The sequence below is a fragment of the Sciurus carolinensis genome, chromosome 3 (assembly GCF_902686445.1).
Source record: "Sciurus carolinensis chromosome 3, mSciCar1.2, whole genome shotgun sequence".
Classification (NCBI taxonomy): Eukaryota; Metazoa; Chordata; class Mammalia; order Rodentia; family Sciuridae; genus Sciurus; species Sciurus carolinensis.
Genome location: NC_062215.1, coordinates 38,194,404 through 38,214,465, shown reverse-complemented (window position 1 = coordinate 38,214,465; position 20,062 = coordinate 38,194,404). Strand labels below are relative to the sequence as shown.

General features: G+C 35.2%; 1 protein-coding gene and 1 non-coding gene across 7 annotated transcripts in view; both read left to right on the top strand.

Moving 5' to 3' along the window:
- The window catches only part of Cct6b (chaperonin containing TCP1 subunit 6B), a 59,027-nt gene that overhangs the window by 37,749 nt on the left and 1,216 nt on the right, over window positions 1–20,062 (top strand). For all 6 annotated transcript variants that reach the window (XM_047544490.1, XM_047544489.1, XM_047544488.1 and 3 more), the window contains 2 exons: window positions 17,112–17,245; window positions 18,567–18,669. In XM_047544490.1, the coding sequence (XP_047400446.1) occupies window positions 17,112–17,245; window positions 18,567–18,669 (237 nt within the window). The remainder of the gene's footprint in view (window positions 1–17,111; window positions 17,246–18,566; window positions 18,670–20,062) is intronic.
- LOC124981442 (U6 spliceosomal RNA) lies at window positions 5,539–5,645 on the top strand. Its single transcript, XR_007107968.1, has one exon. It is a non-coding gene; the product is annotated as a U6 spliceosomal RNA (small nuclear RNA).

Below are 20,062 nucleotides of genomic sequence, written 5' to 3'. Positions count from 1 at the left end.
TTATGAAATAAAAAGTACTTGACTTAATGACATAATATCATTATTTATTTTTAGAAATTTATATTTAAAAGCATGAAAAATTTTATAGCTCAGAACTCATTCCATACCTCAGGTGCAGTATAATTTTATGAAAGATTAGAAAGGAATATTAACATGCATTATTTATTAATAACTTATAACCAACTTTTTTTATGAAAAGCATTTGGGGTAGATAATTCATTTAAAGTAGGATAATAGGCACATGAAAAGATGTTCAACATCACCAATCATTAGGGAGATGAAAATCAAAACCACAAAGAGATACTCTTTCCCAGCCTCTAGGATGGCTATAATAAAAAAGCTGGATAACATTGTGTTGACAAGGATGTAGAGAAACTGGAAACAATGCTAATGAGAACTGTTGGAAGACAGGTAGTTCCTCAGAAAGTTAAACATACAGTCACTGTATGACCCAACAAGTCTTAGGGATATATGCAAGAGGGTTGAAAACATGTTCACACAAAAACTTGTACACAAATATTCACGGCCCCATTATTCAAAATAGCTAAACATGGAAACAATCCAAATGCCCATTAACTGATGAATGGATAAAAAATGTGGTATTTTCATATGATAGAGTATTATAAAGTACTGATATATATTACAACATGGATGAACCCTGAAAACAAGTCAAAGAATTTAGATACAGAAGTTCACATATATGCTTCCATTTATATGAAATGTCCAAGAAAGACAAATACATATAGACAAAAAGGAGACCAGTAATTGCCAAGAACTAGGAAGGGAAAAAGAGTGATTGCTAATGGGCCCTGGGCTTTTTTTTTTCTTTTTTCTTTTTTTCTTTTTTGCGGGGGGGATGATGAAAATGCTCTGGCATTAGATAGTGGTGATGGTTGCAAAGTGCTGCAAATTATTTTATAATTTTTTTTTTTTTTTTGGTACTGGGGATTGAACTCAGAGGCACTTAACCACTGAGCCACATCCCCAGTCTTTTTTGTGTGTTTTATTTAGAGACAGCGTCTCACTAAGTTGCTTAGCACCTCACTGTTGCTGAGGCTGGCTTTGAACTGTGATCCTCCATCCTCAGCCTCCCAAGCTACTGAGATTACAGACGTGTACCACCACGCCCAGCAATGTATTTAAAAAACACTGAAACATACACTGTAAGAGGCTGAATTTTACGGCATGTCTGATAAGCAAAACCAGATATGAAATAATGGTAAAATTAAAGTGGAAAATTAGAACCTAGAGAAAAGAATATCAATAATAGCAAATATAATAATCACTATTAATATTTACTATGAATCACTATTATTTCCCTCCTTTTTCTTTTTGCAGTGCTAGGGATTGAACCCAGGGCCTTATGCTTGCAAGGCAATCACTCTTCCAACTGAGCTATATCCCCAGCCTGAATCACTATTATTAATATTAATCACTATTAACATTTAAATTACCAGAATGTACCTAGATTTCATTAATATAAAAGGAGAAAACACATCAGTTCCTATTTGGAAATAATATAGGTTTTATATATTGGTCACTGCTTTTTGTAGTCACTCTTTTTGTTGTTATTCTGGGGATTGAGCCCAGGGGTGCTTTGCCAGTAGGTTTCATCCATAACCCTTTTTATTTATTAATTTTTTTAGTTTGAAAAAGACAGAGTCTTATAATTTGCCCAAGCTGACCTCTAACTTGGCAATACAACTACCTTAGCCTCCTAAATCACTGGGATTACAGGCATACACCACCACACCCAACTTTTGTAGTTACTTTTGATGGACCCTACTGACTTTTTTTAAGGATAAAAACATCTTGAAGTGATCCAGGCTTGAAGTCTTTGGAAGTTACACTTGATTCTTAGACTTTAGAATACATACATGGATGAATTATTATTTTTTTCTTTATTACTTCAACCACTTAGGTTTTTTAAAAAAGATTTTTATTAAGATATAAGTGACATAATGAAGTACACATATTTAAAATGAACACCCACCCCTGACCATCATCTCAATTGAGATAATGAACATACCCATTACCCCAAAAAGCCCACTGATAATTCTTCTCTCTGCTGCTCCCCATGCCATCCCATCTCACTGGTCTGCTTTTTGTCACTACAGACAAGTTTGCCTTTTCTAATACTTTATATGAATGCAATAATATAATATGTTCTCTTTGATACTGAATAATTATTCTGAAATATTTTATCTTTCAGTAGTTGATTCTGTTTTATTGTTAAATAGTAATTTATTCATTCACTGGTTAATGGAATTTAGTTACAGTTCTTGGCTATTACAAATATAGCTACTATGAACATTTCTGGGTAAGTCTCTGTGGACACATGTGTTCATTTTCTTGGATAAATGCCTGGGAATCCAATGATTATGATAGGTACATGTTTAACTTTTTAGAAATTGCAAACTGTTTTGTAACCATCACATTACACCCATCATCAGTGTATGAGCATTCCTGTTATTCGCATCAATACTTGATTTGATAGGCTGTTTCAGCCTTTTGAATATTTAACAAAAAAACAAACTGGGGTTTTAATTTGCATTTTTCTAATAATTATTGATGTTGACCGTATTTTTAGTGCTTGTTATCTTGTATCCTTCATAACATTTCTGTTCAATTTTTTTGCCCTTTTTAAAAATTGGGTTGTTTTCTTATTGTTAAGTTTAGAAGTTCTTGTTTATTTTGGGGAAGTCTAACATCAGCTTTTTTTCTTTCACAGATTATACTTGTGGTGTGGTATCTAAGAAATATTTACCTAACCTAGGGTCACAAAGTTTCTCTTATTTTTTTCTTTCTTAAAGTGTTATCATCCTAGGGTTTACATTTGGGTCTTTGCTTGCTTGCCTGCTTGATTTCTTTCTTTCTTTTACTGGTAAGAGCAGCACATCACTGCCAAATACATTTATTTTAACATCAAATGACTAAAACTGCTTATTCTGTGAACATAATGATTTTCTGTGTCTTCAGTTCATCTTAATCTGTTTTAGTTCTTAGCTTCTTTTGAAAATCTCTTGAATGCAGAGTTATTCATTTTAGAGAATAACTGTGCTGCCTTCCTGGTGGCAGTGGAAGGTATTTATCAGACACTACTTTGTAGCAGAGATCCATGGCTGCCTTTTGATGACTTATTATAATTTATTTTTATTTTTATTTTTACAGATTGCATTTTGATTCATTGTACACAAATGGGGTACAACTTTTCATTCCTATGGTTATACACGAAGTAGAGTCACACCATTCATATAATCATACGTGTTCACAGGGTAATAATGTCTGTCTCAGTCTACTATCTTTCTTTCCCCAACCCCTCCCACCCCATTTTTCTCTATACCATCCAAAGTTCCTCCATTCTTCTCTTGCCCTGCCCTGGCCGCCCCCCTCGTTATATATCATCATCCAATTATCAGGGAAAATATTTGGTCTTTGGGTTTTCGGGCTTGGCTTATTTCACTTTGCATGATATTCTCCAACTCCATTCATTTACTAACAAATGCCATAATTTTATTCTTCTTTGTGATTGAGTAATATTCCATTGTGTATATATACCACAGTTTCTTTATCCTAGATGTCGAAGGACATCTAGATTGGTTCCACAGTCTAGCTATTGTGAATTGAGCAGCTGTGAACATTGATGTGTATCTGTCACTGTAGTATGCTGATTTTAAGTCCTTTGGGTATAATTCTTCATCAGGATACAATACATATATCTGATTGTACCTATGTCTGAGTGGCCTTAGTTTCAGAGGTGTCAGTCCCCAGATGACCAACTTTATTGCTTTGGGCCCGAGGTGAGACAGCACATCATTGTGGAAGGGTATGGCAGGGGAAAGCAGCTCAGAACACCACAGTCAGGAAGCAATAGTTCTATGCCTCATTTAATTTTTGTAGTTCATGATATGGATCCATGTTCATTTTTTTCACATGTAAGTGTTAAATTGTTTCAGCCCCTTTTCTTGAAAAGAATGTTTTCACCACCAAATTCCCTGTGTATTTTATTAAAAATCAGTTATCCTGCTTGGTATAGTGACATGTAATCCCAGTGACTCAGGAGGTTGAGAGGAGGATCTCAAGTTAGAGGCCAGTCTTAGCAACTGAATGAGGCCTAAGTAACTTGGCAAGGCTGGGATGTGGCTCAGTGGTTAAGTGCCCTGGGATTCAATCCTCCATACTAATACTAATACTAATACTAATTCTAATACTAATAATAAAATCAGTTGTCCCTATTTGTGTGGTTCTATTTCTGTGTTCTTTATTCTGTTTCATGGATTTGTTTATTTGTCTTAATATTAATATCATACTGTCTTGATGACTATAGCTTTATAAGTCTTCAGATCATTAAGTGTTAAGCCTCACATTTTGTTCTTTTTTATGTTATTTTGCTATGGTAAGTCCTTTGCATTTCCATATGAATTTTAGAATCAGCTTGTCAATTTTTATCAAAAAGACTGGTGGGGTTTTGTTTGGAATTTCCTTGCCTCTGTAGATCATTTTGGGGATACCTGATAACAGTATTGAGTCTTCTACCTCAATACATGGTACTTCTCTCCTTTTATTTGGGTCTTGAATTTATCTCAGAAGTATTTTTTATAGTATTAATGTGAGTTTCTGACATTTTTTTTTTCAGATTTAGCCCTAGGTGTTTCAGATATTTTGATACTATTTATATTTTGCTTTTAAAACTTCAATTTTATGCTATTAGTTGCTAACATGCAGAAATACATCTGATTTCTGTATATTGATTTTGAATTCTGCAACCTTGGTAAACTCACTTGTTAGTTCAAATAGCCTTTTTAAAAATAAATTTCGTTGAACTTTATGTAAATGATCACATAGTCTACTAATAAAGAGTGTAACTTCTTCCTTTATAATCTGGATGACTTTCATTTCTTTCTTTTTTTCAATTTCATGGGATAGAACCTTCAATACAGCATTGAATAGAAATGATGAGAGTGGACTTCCTTTCTTTACTCCTGATCTTAGATGTTATATTTTGGATCTGGAATTTCTCTCTTACCTTACTTGTTGAAGGTTTGGTTCCCAGAGCAGCAGTGTTCAGAGATGGGGTTTTTAGGAAGTAATTGGATCATGAAAGCTCTGATCTTATTAATGGATTAATCACTGATGGAAAATATGAGAGGTGGGGCCCAGTTGAGGGGAGTGGTCCTTGGGGCATGCCCTTCTCCCCAGTTCCCTCCCCATCAACTTCTCAGCCACTGTGAAGTGAGCAGCTCTGCTGCACCACATCTTCTCTGCCAGCACTCTGCCTCACTCCAGGCCCATAGCGATGGAGCCACCCCACCATACACTAAAACCTCCGAAACTGTGACCCAGTAAATCTTTCCTCCTTCAAGTTGTTTTCTCAGGTATTTTGTAACAAGAATGAAAGCTAATTAACACAGGTAGAAAGCATTCCGTGTTTTGCCATTATGTATTTTATCAGCTGTCGTTTTTTTTTTCTAATCAGGCTGAGGAAGATGTCTTCTATACCTAATTTACTGAGAGGTTTCTTTTAAAAATAATCTTATTGTGCTCGCTTTGGCAGCACATATACTAAAATTGGAACGATACAGAGAAGATTAGCATGGCCCCTGTGCAAGGATGACACGCAACTTCGTGAAGCGTTCCATATTTTTAAAATTCCACCAGAAAACTTTTAGAACTCATAAGTGAATTCAGTAAAGTAGCAGGATATAAGATTAATGCTCATAAATCCAGTGTATTTTTATACACAAGTGATGAATCTTCAGAAAGAGAAGTTAGGAAAACTACCCCATTCACAATAGCTTCGAAAAGAATAAAATACTTGGGAATCAATCTAACAAAAGAGGTGAAAGACCTCTACAATGAAAACTACAGAACACTAAAGAAAGAAATTAAAGAAAACCTTAGAAGATGGAAAGATCTCCCATGTTCTTGGATAGGCAGAATTAATACTGTAAAAATGGCCGTACTACCAAAAGTGCTATACAGATTCAATGCAATTCCAATTAAAATTCCAATGACATACCTCACAGAAATAGAGCAAGCAATCATGAAATTCATCTGGAAGAATAAGAAACCCAGAATACCTAAAGCAATCCTTAGCAGGAAGAGTGAAGCAGAGGGTATCACAATACCAAACCTTCAACTACACTACAAAGCAATAGTAACAAAAACGGCATGGTATTGGCACCAAAATAGACAGCTAGGTCAATGGTACAGAATAGAGGACACGGACACAAACCCAAATAAATACAATTTTCTCATACTAGACAAAGGTGCCAAAAATATGCAATGGAGAAAAGATAGCCTCTTCAACAAATGGTGCTGGGAAAACTGGAAATCCATATGCAACAGAATGAAACTAAACCCCTATCTCTCACCCTGCACAAAACTCAACTCAAAATAGATCAAGGACCTTGAAATCAGACCAGAGATCCTGCATCTTATAGTAGAAAAAGTAGGTCCAAATCTTCAACTTGTTGGCTTAGGATCAGACTTCCTTAACATGACTCCCATAGCACAAGAAATAAAAGCAAGAATCAACAACTGGGACAGATTCAAACTAAATAGTTTTCTCTCAGCAAAGGAAACTATCAGCAATGCAAAGAGAGAACCTACAGAGTGGGAGAAAAACTTTGCCACTCATACTTCAGATAGAGCATAATTTCCAGAATATGTAAAGAACTCAAAAAAACTCTACACAAAGAATACAAATAACCCAATCAACAAATGGGCTAAGGATATGAACAGACACTTCACAGAAGAAGATCTACAAGCAATCAACAAACATATGAAAAAATGTTCAACGTCTTTAGTAATAAGAGAAATGCAAATCAAAACTACCCTAAGATTCCATCTCACCCCAATTAGAATGGTGATTATCAAGAATACAAGCAACAATAGGTGTTGGAGAGGATGTGGGAAAAAGGTACACTCATACATTGCTGGTGGGGTTGCAAATTAGTGCAACCACTCTGGAAAGCAGTGTGGAGATTCCTTAGAAAACTTGGAATGGAATCACCATTTGACCCAGCTATCCCACTCCTCGGCCTATACCCAAAGGACTTAAAATCAGCATACTACAGAGATACAGCCACAACAATGTTCATAGTTGCTCAATTCACAATAGCCGGATTGTGGAACCAACCTAGATGCCCCTCAATTGATGAATGGTTAAAGAAACTGTGGTATATATATGCCATATATATACTCAGCCATAAAGAAGAATAAAATTATGGAATTTGGAGGCAAATGGATGAAGTTGGAGAATATCGTGCTAAGTGAGATAAGCCAATCTTAAAAAAAACAAAGGATGAATAATCTCACTGATAAGCGAATGATGATACATATAGGGAATGGGAAGGGGGCAAGAATGGAGGAAGCAGGGACTCTATAGAGGGATAAGAGGGGTGGGAGGGGTGGGGGGGAGAAAAAAAATAATGAATCAAAAACTATTACCCTAGGTAAATGTATGATTACACAAATGGTATGCCTCTACTTCATGTACAAACAGAGAAACAACATGTATCCCATTTGTTTACAATAAAAATGAATTAAAATTTTAAAAAAAGAGCTTAAAGTTGTGAAAAAAAATTATTATTATTATTATTAGTTTTTGTAGTACTAGGGGTTTGAACCTAGAACCGGGGAGTCTGTGCATGTCAGGCTCTGTCATTGAGCTACATTCCAAGCCCTTAGTTGATTTTTTTTGGTTGTGTTTTAAAAATTTCAAACAGGACCTCACAAAATTGCCATGGCTGGCTTTGAACTTGTAATTCTCCCTTCCTCAGTCTCCTGAGTAGCTGGGATTACAGGCATGTGCCACTATGCCCAGCAAATGAGAGTTTTGTTTTGTTTTTTCAATCAAGAATAGATATTGGATTTTGTCATGTGGTTTTTCTGCATCTATTGAGATGATCATATTATTTTTCTCTGTAGTTTTTTAAAGTGGTAAATTATACTGATTCAACTGTTCAATCAAGTTTACATTCTTGGGATAAACTACTTAGATATGATGCATGATACTTTTTAAAAAATGTATTACACTTAAAAATTATTTTTAAATTGTGATGAAATATATATAACAAAATTTATGGTTTGACAATTTTTGAGTGTATAGTTCAGTAGCAATAAATGCAGTCAACACTGTTGTGCAACCATTACATCATCTACCCACACATTTTTCATCTTATAAAGTGAAACTGTACCTTTAAACAATAACTCCCCATTTGTACTCCCATTTCCTTGCAACCACCATTCCATATTTTTTTATAAAAGGAAATTTAATTGATTTATTCATTTGCAATTTCGGTGATTGAACCTAGGGTATTAGGCATGCTAGGCAAGTGCTCTACCACTGAGCTACCTACATCCTTGCCACCTCCATTCTACTTTCTGCCTATGAATTTTACTACACCATATACCTCATGTGAGTGAAATAATACAGTATTCATCCTTTTGTGTCTGGCTTCTTTCACTTAGCATAAGGGCGTCAAGGTTCATTCACGTTGTAGGATAAGCTAGAACTTCCTTTCTAAGACTGAATACTATTGTTTGTACATACCACATTTTATTCATCTATTCATCTGTTGGTGGAAACTTGTGCTACAACTACCTTTTGGGTTTTGTGAATAACACTGCTAAATGTATTAGCCTTTTTATATATTATTGGACTTGAAAGATCAAAATTCTCTTATGAATTTTCACATCTAAATTTATAAGGGATATAGGTCTGTATATATTTTTCTTGTAATACCTTTATCTTTTTGATGTTAGGATAGTGTTTTCTTTATAGAATGAGTTGGAAAATCTTCCTGTTCAAGGGTTTTAAAATGTTGCATTGTGTAGAATTGGAATTACTTCTTCCTTAAATGTTTGGTAGAATCTGTCAGTAAAACCATCTGAAACTGGGATTTTCTTTATGGGAAGGCTTTTAACTACAAATTCAATCTCATTTTTAATAGATACAAGGATTTTACAGTTACCTCTTTTTTTATTGGACTTCAGTAGTCTGTCTTTCAAGAATTTGTCCACTTTCTCTAGGTTGGGGACCATCCAACTACTTCCCATGAACTAAATCTGACTTGCTGTCTATTTTTGGTAAAGAAAGTTTTATTGGAACATGCCATTTGCTCAGGTCTTTTCTGTGATTCTTTTGTGTTACAGTATGTTATGGTTTGGATATGAGGTGTCCCCCTAAAGCTCACATGAGACAATGTAGGAAGATTCAAAGGAGAAATGATTGGGTTTTAAAAATCTTTAACCCAATCAGTGAATTAATCCCTGATGGGTAGGGTGTGGCTGGAGGAGCTGGGAATTTGGGCGTGGCTGTGGAGTGTATATATTTTGAATCTGGAGACAGAGTCTGTCTCTCTCTGCTTCCTGATCACCTTAATGTGAGCTGCTTCCCTCTGCCACCCTCTCCCACCATGATGTTCAGCCTCACCTCAAGCTCTGAGGAATGGAGCCAGCCTTCTATGGATTAAACTTTCTGAAACTGAGCCCTCAAATAGACTGTTCCTCCTCTAATTGTGTTGGTTGGGTCCTTTAGTCACAGCAGTGAAAAAGCTAACTAAAACATAGTAGTAGAGTTAAAGAGTTGAAAAAGAAGTGATATAGTCTATATAGCCTAAAATATTTATTAACTTTCCTTTTGCAGAAAGTCTACCAACTTCTGATCTAAGTTTTAAATTTTATTGGTATAAAGTTGTTCACAATATTCCTTTATCATTAATCTTAATATTGGTGTAATATGTATTGATGTCACTTTTCACATTTATCATTTTAATTTCATTAATTTCCATTCTGATCTTATTGTTTCCTTTCTTCTACTTACATTAGGTTTCATTTGCTCTTCTCTTTCTTATTTCTTAAGGTGTAAGCTTAGCTCATCAGTTTTAAGAGCTTTCTTTTTTTTTCCCACAGTACTGGGGATTGAATCCAGGATGTTACCACCCATACTATGATAGTTTTCCACCACTAAGCTACACTCCCATTCCTACCTTTTTGAAAATTTTGAGACAGAGTCTCACTCAGTTGCCCAGACTGACCTTTTATTTAGTGATCCTCCTGCCTGTTTCCTGAGTAGCTGGGACTGACTTTCTTCTTTTCTAATGTACGTATTTAGTGGAACAGATGTCTCTTTATTGTTTGAGTAGCATCCCACAATTTTTGATATGCTGTTTTCACAGGGGAATGGGATCTGGGACATTTTCAAAGGTACTAGTAATCTCTTAAGCTAGGTAGTTAGGTACATGGGTTCATTTGTGTATTTGTACATTTATTCTTTATACTTCATGCTATAAATATTTTTTGTGAGTGTATATTGTATTTATCAAGGAGTTTTTTAAAAAGTGTGAGCAGGATGTAAGGATATAATCACCTTGTGAGTAAATAATACTTTCAGTGGTTTTATTGTGAAATGAAGTGGAAAAAGGGCATAGTAATTTTTTAAATGACACAAAATAAAAGAAGCAATTGTGTTTGTATTTTTTGTTTAAAGAGAGATGATTCCAAAGCAAGATTGTGATTCTACTAAGTCATAAGTCTTATAAAACTATACAAGAAGATGTAAGAATAATAAGCTGGTGTGAAAATTGATATGTTTAAGCAAACTTCTTGCCTTAGAATAATAAGACTACCAAATATTTTTCTTAGGTAGTGAGATAGGTAAACTAAAACAGACCAATGGGAGAAACCCTCAGTAATGCAGACCTCATTATGGAGACAAGTTATGTCAAACTTGCTGCTTTGATTAAAGATAAACAACATTGAATGTATCTTCTAAAAGATTAAACATATTATTAATTAAAATGCCATCCACCAACAGACTCACCAAGAAGGGTAGAATGCTGCTGCCTGATCCTGAATTTGTATGAAACACATTGACTGAACATTCCAGTATTGAGTAAAAGGTGATAAATGAAGGACTCAGTTTTGGAGAGATGTTTTCAGAGGGGAAGATATCTGAGCAATATGAGAAAACAAAGGAAGAAAATATCCCAAAGAAACCTAGATGCTACATAAAATCCAATGACAGCATGATGGAAGAAAAGTCAAAGGGAGTTCAGAATATACATAATTAAAATGATAAGACAAGCAAAGAATGAGATGAAGGAGCAAATACAGGCTTTGAATGATCACACCAATCAACAGTTAAAAGAGCAAATGCAGGAAGCAAAAGATCATTTCAATAGAGATAGAGATTCTGAAAAAAAATAAACAAACAGAAATCCTTGCAGGAATTGAAGGAAACAATAAACCAAATTAAAAATTCCATAGAAAGCATAACCAATAGGATAGAACACCTGGAAGACAGAACCTCAGACATTGAAGACAAAATATTGAATCTTGAAAACAAAGTTGACCAAACAGAGACATGGTAAGAAATCATGAACAGAATCTACAAGAATTATGGGATATCATGAAAAGGCCAAATTTAAGAATTATTGGGATTGAGGAAGGCACAAAGAAACAAACCAAAGGAATGAACAACCTATTCAATGAAATAATATCAGAAAATTTCCCAAATCTGAAGAATGAAATGGAAAATCAAGTACAAGAGGCTCATAGGACTCCAAATATACAAAATTACAATAGACCCACACCAAGGCACATTATAATGAAAATACCTAACATACAAAATAAAGACAGAATTTTAAAGGCTGCGAGAGAAAAAAATCAAATTATATTCAGGGGGAAACCAATATGGATATCAGCAGATTTTTCAACCCAGACCCTAAAAGCTAGAAGGGCCTGGAACAACATTTTTCAAGCTCTGAAAGAAAATGGATGCTAACCAAGAATCTTATACCCTGCAAAACTTACCTTCAGATTTGACAATGAAATAAAATCCTTCCATGATAAACAAAGGGTAAAAGAATTTACAAAAAGAAAGCCGGCACTACAGAACATTCTCAGCAAAATATTCCATGAGGAAGAAATGAAAACCAATGTTGTAAATCAGTAAAGGGAGAAACTACCCTAAAGGAACAGCCAAATAAAGGAGAAACCAAGTCATGTTAAAAACCAAAAATGAGCCAAGTAACCGGGAATACAAAACATATCTCAATAATAACCCTGAATGTTAATGGCCTGAACTCATCAATCAAAAGACATAGACTGGCAGATTGGATTAAAAAGAAAGATCCAACAGTATGCTGCCTGTGAGAGGCTTATCTCACAGAAAGATACGTACAGACTAAAGGTGAAAGGATGGGAAAAACATACCATGCACATGGACTCAGCAAAAAAGCCAGAGTATCCATCCTCATATCAGACAATGTGGACTTCAAGCCAGTTAGTCAGAAGGAATAAAGAAGGACATTTCATACTGCTTGAGGGAAGCATAAATCAGCAAGGCATAACAATCATAAATAACTATGCCCCAAACAGTGGCTCATCCATGTACGTCAAAAAAATCTTTCTCAATTTCAGGAATCTAATAGACCACAACACAATAATACTAGGTGACTTTAACACACCTCTCTCACCACTGGACAGATCTTCCAAACAAAAATTGAACAAAAAAGCCATAGATCTCAATAACACAAGCAATAATTTAGACTTAATGCACATATATAGAATATTCCATCCAACAAAGAGTGAATACACTTTCTTCTCAGCAGCACATGGATCCTTCTCTAAAATAGACCATATATTATGCCACAAAGCTACTGTTAACAAATACGAGAAGATAGAGATACTACCGTGTATTCTATCAGATCATAATGGATTGAAATTAGAAATAAATCACAGAATAAAAAGCAGAAACTACTCCAACATGTGGAGATTAAGTAATATGCTATTGAATGATGAATGGATAACAGAAGACATCAGGGGGGAAATAAAAAATTCTTAGAGGTAAATGAGAACAAAGATAACAACATATCAAAATGTCTGGGACACTATGAAAGCAGTACTTAGAGGAAAATTTATTTCATGGAGCGCATTCAATAAAAGAAGAAAAAAATCAACAAATAAACGACCTAACACTACAGCTCAAAGCCCTAGAAAAAGAAGAACAGATCAACACCAAAAGTAGTAGAAGACAGGAAATAGTTAAAATCAGAGCTGAAATCAATGAAATTGAAACAAAAGAAACAATCGAAAAAATTGACAAAATAAAACGTTGGTTCTTTGAAAAAATAAACAAAATTGATAAACCCTTAGCCACACTAACAAAGAGAAGGAGAGAGAAAACTCAAATTACTAAAATTTGGAATGAACAAGGAAATATCACGACAGACATGATTGAAATACAAAACATAATTAGAAGCTATTTTGAAAATCTATAGTCCAATAGAAAACCTTTGAAATAGAAAATCTCAAAGACATCAACAGGTTTCTAGAGACATATGATTCACCCAAACTGAATCAGGAGGATATACATAATTTAAATAGGTCAATTTCAAGTAATGAAACAGAAGTCATCAAAAGCCTACCTAAAAGAAAAGTCCGGGACCAGATGGATTTTCAGCTGAGTTCTACAAAACCTTTAAAGAGGAGATCATTCCAATACTCCTCAAAGTATTCCATGAAATAGAAGAGGAGGGAACCCTCCCAAACTCATTCTATGAAGCCAATATCACCCTGATACCTAAACCAGACAGAGACACATCAAGGAAAGAAAATTTCAGACCAATACCCTTAATGAATATTGATGCAAAAATTCTAAACAAAATTTTAGCAAATTGTATACAAAAATATATTAAAAAGATAGTGCACCACGATCAAGTGGGTCTTATCCCAGGGATGCAAGGATGGTTCAACATTCGGAAATCAATGAATGCAATTCACCATATCAATAGATTTAAGGTCAAGAATCACATGATTATTTCAATAGATGCAGAAAAAGCATTTAATAAAACACAGCACCTCTTCATACTCAAAACACTAGAAAAAATAGGGATAGTAGGAACATTCCTCAACATTGTAAAGGCCATCTATGCTAAACCCATGGCCAATATTATTCTAAATGGTGAAAAACTGAAAGCATTCTTCCTAAAAACTGAAACAAGGCAGGGATGCCCTCTTTCACCACTTCTATCCAACATTGTCCTTAAAACTCTAGCCAGAGCAATTAGACCAAAGAAATTAAAGGACTATGAATAGGAAAAGAAGAACTCAAACTATCCCTATTTGCTGATTACATGATTCTATATTTAGAGGAACCAGGAAATTCCACCAGAAAACTTCTGGAACTCATAAATGAATTCAGTAAAGTAGCAGGATATAAGGTCAATGCTCATAAATCTAAGCATTTTTATTCATAAGGGATGAATCCTCAGAAAGAGAAGTTAGGAAAACTACCCCATTCACAATAGCCTCAAAAAAAAAAAAATCTTGGGATTTAATCTAACAAAAAAGGTGAAAGACCTGTACAATGAGAACTACAGAACACTTAAGAAAGTAATCAAAGAAAACCTTAGAAGATGGAAAGATCTCCCATGTTCTTGGGTAGGCAGAATTAATATTGTCAAAATGGTCATACTACCAAAAGTGCTATACAGATTCAGTGCAATTTCAATTAAAATTCCAATAACATACCTCACAGAAATAGAGCAAGCAATCATGAAATTCATCTGGAAGAATAAGAGACCTAGAATAGCTAAAGCAGTCCTTAGCAGGAAGAGTGAAGCAGGGGGTATTGCAATACCAGAACTTCAACTATAGTACAAAGCAATAGTAACAAAAACAGCATGGTATTGGCACCAAAATAAACTGGTAGATCAATGGTACAGAATAGAGGACACAAAGACAAGCCCAAATAAGTACAGTTTTCTCATACTAGACAAAGGTGCCAAAAACATACAATGGAGAAAAGACAACCTGTTCAACAAATGGTGCTGGGAAAACTGGAAATCCATATGCAGCAAAATTAAACTAAACCCCTATATCTCACCCTGCACAAAACTCAACTCAAAATGGATCAAAGACCTTGAAATCAGACCAGAGACCCTGCATCTTATAGAAGAAAAAGTAGGTCCAAATCTTCAACTTGTTGGCTTAGGATCAGACTTCCTTAACATGACTCCCATAGCACAAGAAATAAAAGCAAGAATCAACAACTGGGACAGATTCAAACTAAATAGTTTTCTCTCAGCAAAGGAAACTATCAGCAATGCAAAGAGAGAACCTACAGAGTGGGAGAAAAACTTTGCCACTCATACTTCAGATAGAGCATAATTTCCAGAATATGTAAAGAACTCAAAAAAACTCTACACAAAGAATACAAATAACCCAATCAACAAATGGGCTAAGGATATGAACAGACACTTCACAGAAGAAGATCTACAAGCAATCAACAAACATATGAAAAAATGTTCAACGTCTTTAGTAATAAGAGAAATGCAAATCAAAACTACCCTAAGATTCCATCTCACCCCAATTAGAATGGTGATTATCAAGAATACAAGCAACAATAGGTGTTGGAGAGGATGTGGGAAAAAGGTACACTCATACATTGCTGGTGGGGTTGCAAATTAGTGCAGCCACTCTGGAAAGCAGTGTGGAGATTCCTTAGAAAACTTGGAATGGATCCACCATTTGACCCAGCTATCCCACTCCTCGGCCTATACCCAAAGGACTTAAAATCAGCATACTACAGAGATACAGCCACAACAATGTTCATAGTTGCTCAATTCACAATAGCCAGATTGTGGAACCAACCTAGATGCCCTTCAATTGATGAATGGATAAAGAAACTGTGATATATATATATATATACACACATACATACAATGGAATATTACTCAGCCATAAAGAAGAATAAAATTATGGAATTTGGAGGCAAATGGATGAAGTTGGAGAATATCATGCTAAGTGAGATAAGCCAACCCCAAAAAACCGAAGGGCGAATGATCTTGCTGATAAGTGGATGATGATACATAATGGGGGTGGGAGGGAGGCAAGAATGGAGGAAGGAGATACTTTATAGAGGGAAAAGAGGGGTTGGAGGGGTGGGGAGAAGGAAAAATAACAGAATTAATCAAACATCATTACCCTATGTAAATGTATGATTACACAAATGGTATGATTCTACTTCATGTACAACCAGAGAAACAAGTTGTACCCCATTTGTTTACAATTAAAAAAAAAAAGAAAAAAAATGCCACCTATCTGAGGAACTTATACAATGTTCTCACAAGTAGTTAATAAAATGGCTGGCATGTTTGACCAAAGAAGAATATTCTGACCTCCAACTTGGTTGCCATGAGACTTGATCTCCAAAAATATTTTTTATACTTTCATTTTTTTTTTTTATGTGGTGCCAGGATCAAACCCAGTGCCTCACACATGCTAGGCAAGCACTCTACCACTGAGCCACAATCACAGCCCCTCCAAAAATGTTTTTAAACATTTTCCAAATCAACAAAATCTTAACAATGGTTTGCCTGCTTAGGATGCCACCCTGCTGCTGCCCCCAAAATTATGTATATAATCAGAGTGTAACCTAGCCACATCACGCATCTTCTCTGAGAGGTGAAGGTTGCCCACACTTCCTCTGAATGTGAATTTCTTTGCTATCCTTAAACAAATCCTTACCTGTGCCTTGCTCGTCCTGCCATTTTTTTTCTGTGACAAATGTTAAGAATATGGATGACTCGAAACTGAGGTCTTCCTCTTTTAGGACTTCCTTGGACTCCCTCTGGAGACTATGGCAGTTTGGGTTCTGCTCTAATGCAAAAACCAAAAACTTTATTGAATCTCAAAAATTTCAAACCAAAAATTTTGGCGAAATTATCTTGACCTAAGAAATTTCATATCAGATATTATAGTTACCTACTACTATAAATTATAAATAGCTACCTTTTCCATGTAGTCATAGAAGTATAAGGTGAAGTTGAAAGTGAAAAAAATATCTACTCTTTATTTGCCAGAAGATAATGAAATTAGCTGTTTATAGCCATTTATCTATACTTTACTTATTTAACTTCAGAATGCTTTGTAGGACAACTAATTACTGAGCTGTGCAATTCATTTGACTTCCATATATACTTAAATATATTTTAGAGATAGGCAAGGTAATAGAGCGAGCTCACATAGCTGATTGCGTTTTCCTCTCCCTCTCTCTTCCTGTATGGCGTGTCCTGGCAATCATTTTTTTCCTTGGACAGGTTGTGTGGTTCCAGGGGCTGGTGCAGTTGAAGTGGCGATAGCTGAAGCTCTTGTTAAGTACAAGCACAGTGTAAAGGGAAGAGCTCGTCTTGGAGTCCAAGCTTTTTCTGATGCCTTACTCATTATTCCCAAGGTATGATCATTCTGCTGGCCAAATAACAACTGGTTTAGATGTTAAATTGCAAATTGCCCAGACTATCTAACAGTTAGCAGAGTATAAAGACAGGTATTGATTTGCATTTCTTCACATAGTTTTATTTATTTTACAACTCAAGCAGGGAAACTTTTGGAATAATAGCTCAGATCCTTTTAGAAGCATCATGAAATAGCCAGATGATTCCTTTGTATCCTCTGAGTTTCAGAAAATGAATCAGCTCCAAAAAGGTCCTTCAGGAATGGTTCATTATTAACTAATCATAATGAAATTTTAGAATTTAAAATTTAGTTAAATTTTATGGTAGATTTTTATTTTGTTGGTGATACACCCCCAAATGTAATCACTTCAAATTATGGAAAGTGAGAACTTTAGGCTGTTTAGCATTCCTCAATACTGTTAAGTTGCATTTGTCATTATCATGTTAATTCCTAGAAAAGGAGAGAAACTGAATTTTTCCCCCCATAAGGTGACAAAGGACAGAGAACTTACTACTTTTCTTTTCTCTTTGCCTTAGATTGGTTGTTAACCACTTAGAAATACAAAAAACTATTTCAAATATGCTATTAATATAAATTAAAACTTTACTAACAATACTAGCAAAGTCTTTAAATAATTGTTATTAAAATTATTCATAATTTGTGAGTTCTTTTTGAAACAGATACCTATTTTTTCTTTCCCCAAGCAGCAAAGTCATTAAGTAATGATCTTATTGATGATACAAAGGGGTAACCCTAGTATACATTGGTGGTACCCTTCATTAGCTGTTTGTTGGGGACCACCTTGACATGAGCCTGTTTGGGAGTCTGGGTATCTCTTTCCCTGTTACCACAGGTTGTGGCTCTCCTCCTGAAGATGAGGGGCACAAAGGTGTTGCAAATATGCTGATTTTCTTCAGCAAGTGACTAGGAGAAACTGAAGGACATGTGGCTACAGGGACCAGAGGAAACAAGAATATTATTCTCCTTCCTTTCACGGTTAAAATAATCTTTTAAGGAAGGAAATTAATGTAGGGGTGGGGAATCCTTGTATCCTCAGAATTTAGTGTGATGTGCATAGTTCCTGCATAAGTAAATATAAACACTACTTAATAGACAAAATTTTTATTTAGTTTAAGAATGGAATTCTTAAAAAATAAGTAAATAAAAACAAAAAAGAATGGAATTCTTCAAAAGGAGATGATTATGTTTTATGGATGTATTTTCCCAAGACTAATAGTGACTTAATTTTATATTTGATGTTCAAATATATATGTGAAGGTATTCCACACACGTACTTAATATAATTTTTATTCATAAAGGTTCTGGCTCAGAATTCTGGTTATGACTTGCAGGAAACACTAGTGAAAATTCAGGCTGAGCATTCAGAATCAAAGCAACTGGTTGGCATAGATTTGAATACAGGTAAGAAACTGAAGAAAAATTAACTGCTTAATAAAGAAACAAGATACTCTTCATTGAACCGGATCTTATAGTAAGGGGTGGGGGTTTGGGTGATTTTATTATTTAAATTTTGAATACCTCTAGTTTACTTTTAGACCTCTTAAAATGTCCGTTTAAGAAATAGTTATTAAGTGCTTATTATTTGCCTATTGGCATCCACGCAGAGCAAAATAGACAAAAATACCTGCTCTTCAGAGCTTTCATTATAGTGAAGAAGACAGGCAGAAAATAATAACCTTAATAGATAATAAGTTCTTCTCAAATTTGAGAAAGTAAATTTGATGAAAAAAGTAAAAGCAGTATAGGAAAGATCACGAATGCTAGTATAGGAGGGCAGGAAAGGGGTTGCAACTTGAACAGGTTGGACAGAGCAGACCTTCCTCACTGAGAAGATGTTTACTGCAAAGGTCAAAGGAAGTAAGGAGGTTGGCTATGTGGGGCACTGGGAGTCAGTATTATAGGGAGAGGGAACTGCCAGAGACAAGCCAGCATCTGATGTTTTTGAGTTGAAGGAAAGAGGGAACCAAAGTGATAGAAGGTCAGATCATGCAGGGACATGTGGGCTAGTCCAAGGATTTTGGTTGTTTTTTTTTTTTTTGTAATGAAGTGGGGATCTATTTTGAGCAGAGAAATGACATGGTCTAATTATGTTCAAAAGTTTCACTCTGGTTACTCTCTACTCTGTTGGGAGGAGTCAACTGAACAACTAGCAGGTTGGAATTGCCATCAACTGCATTGGAGAAGACTTTGGATAGAGCAGATTGTGGGTGAAGGGACATCAGCATTCAGTTTTGGCAAAGTCAAGTTTGAAGTGTCTGTAGTCTTTCAAGTAAGATAGTCAATTGTATATATGGGTTTGGAACTCAAAAAAGAGACCTGAGTTGGAGATAAAAACTTGAGAGTCATGAGGGTGTATATATAGTTTAAATCTGGAAAATAGGATGAGGTCACCTAGGGGGTAAGTATAGAAAAAGAAGAGTAATGGGCTGAAACTTTGGGTACTCCAACATTAAGAGCTCCGGGAAGAGGAACCACTAGGACAAAAGAAACAAAAGCAGGAGAGAGTGGTATCCTGGAAGACAAAATACAAGAGGGAGTTATCAACTGTTAACTGCTGCTGGATGAAGGGTGGAAATTGACCATTGGATTTAACAACATGGAGGTCATTGATGACTCTTGACAAAAGTAGTCTTAGCGATGTATTACATATTATTAGACTATACCAATCAACACTGATTGAGAACATCAAGATTGTAGCATTAAAATGTTTTATTTGGGTCTGGGGTTGTAGCTGAGTGGTAGAGAACATGCCTACCACTTTCCTACATTGAAACATGAGCAAGGCTCTGAGTTC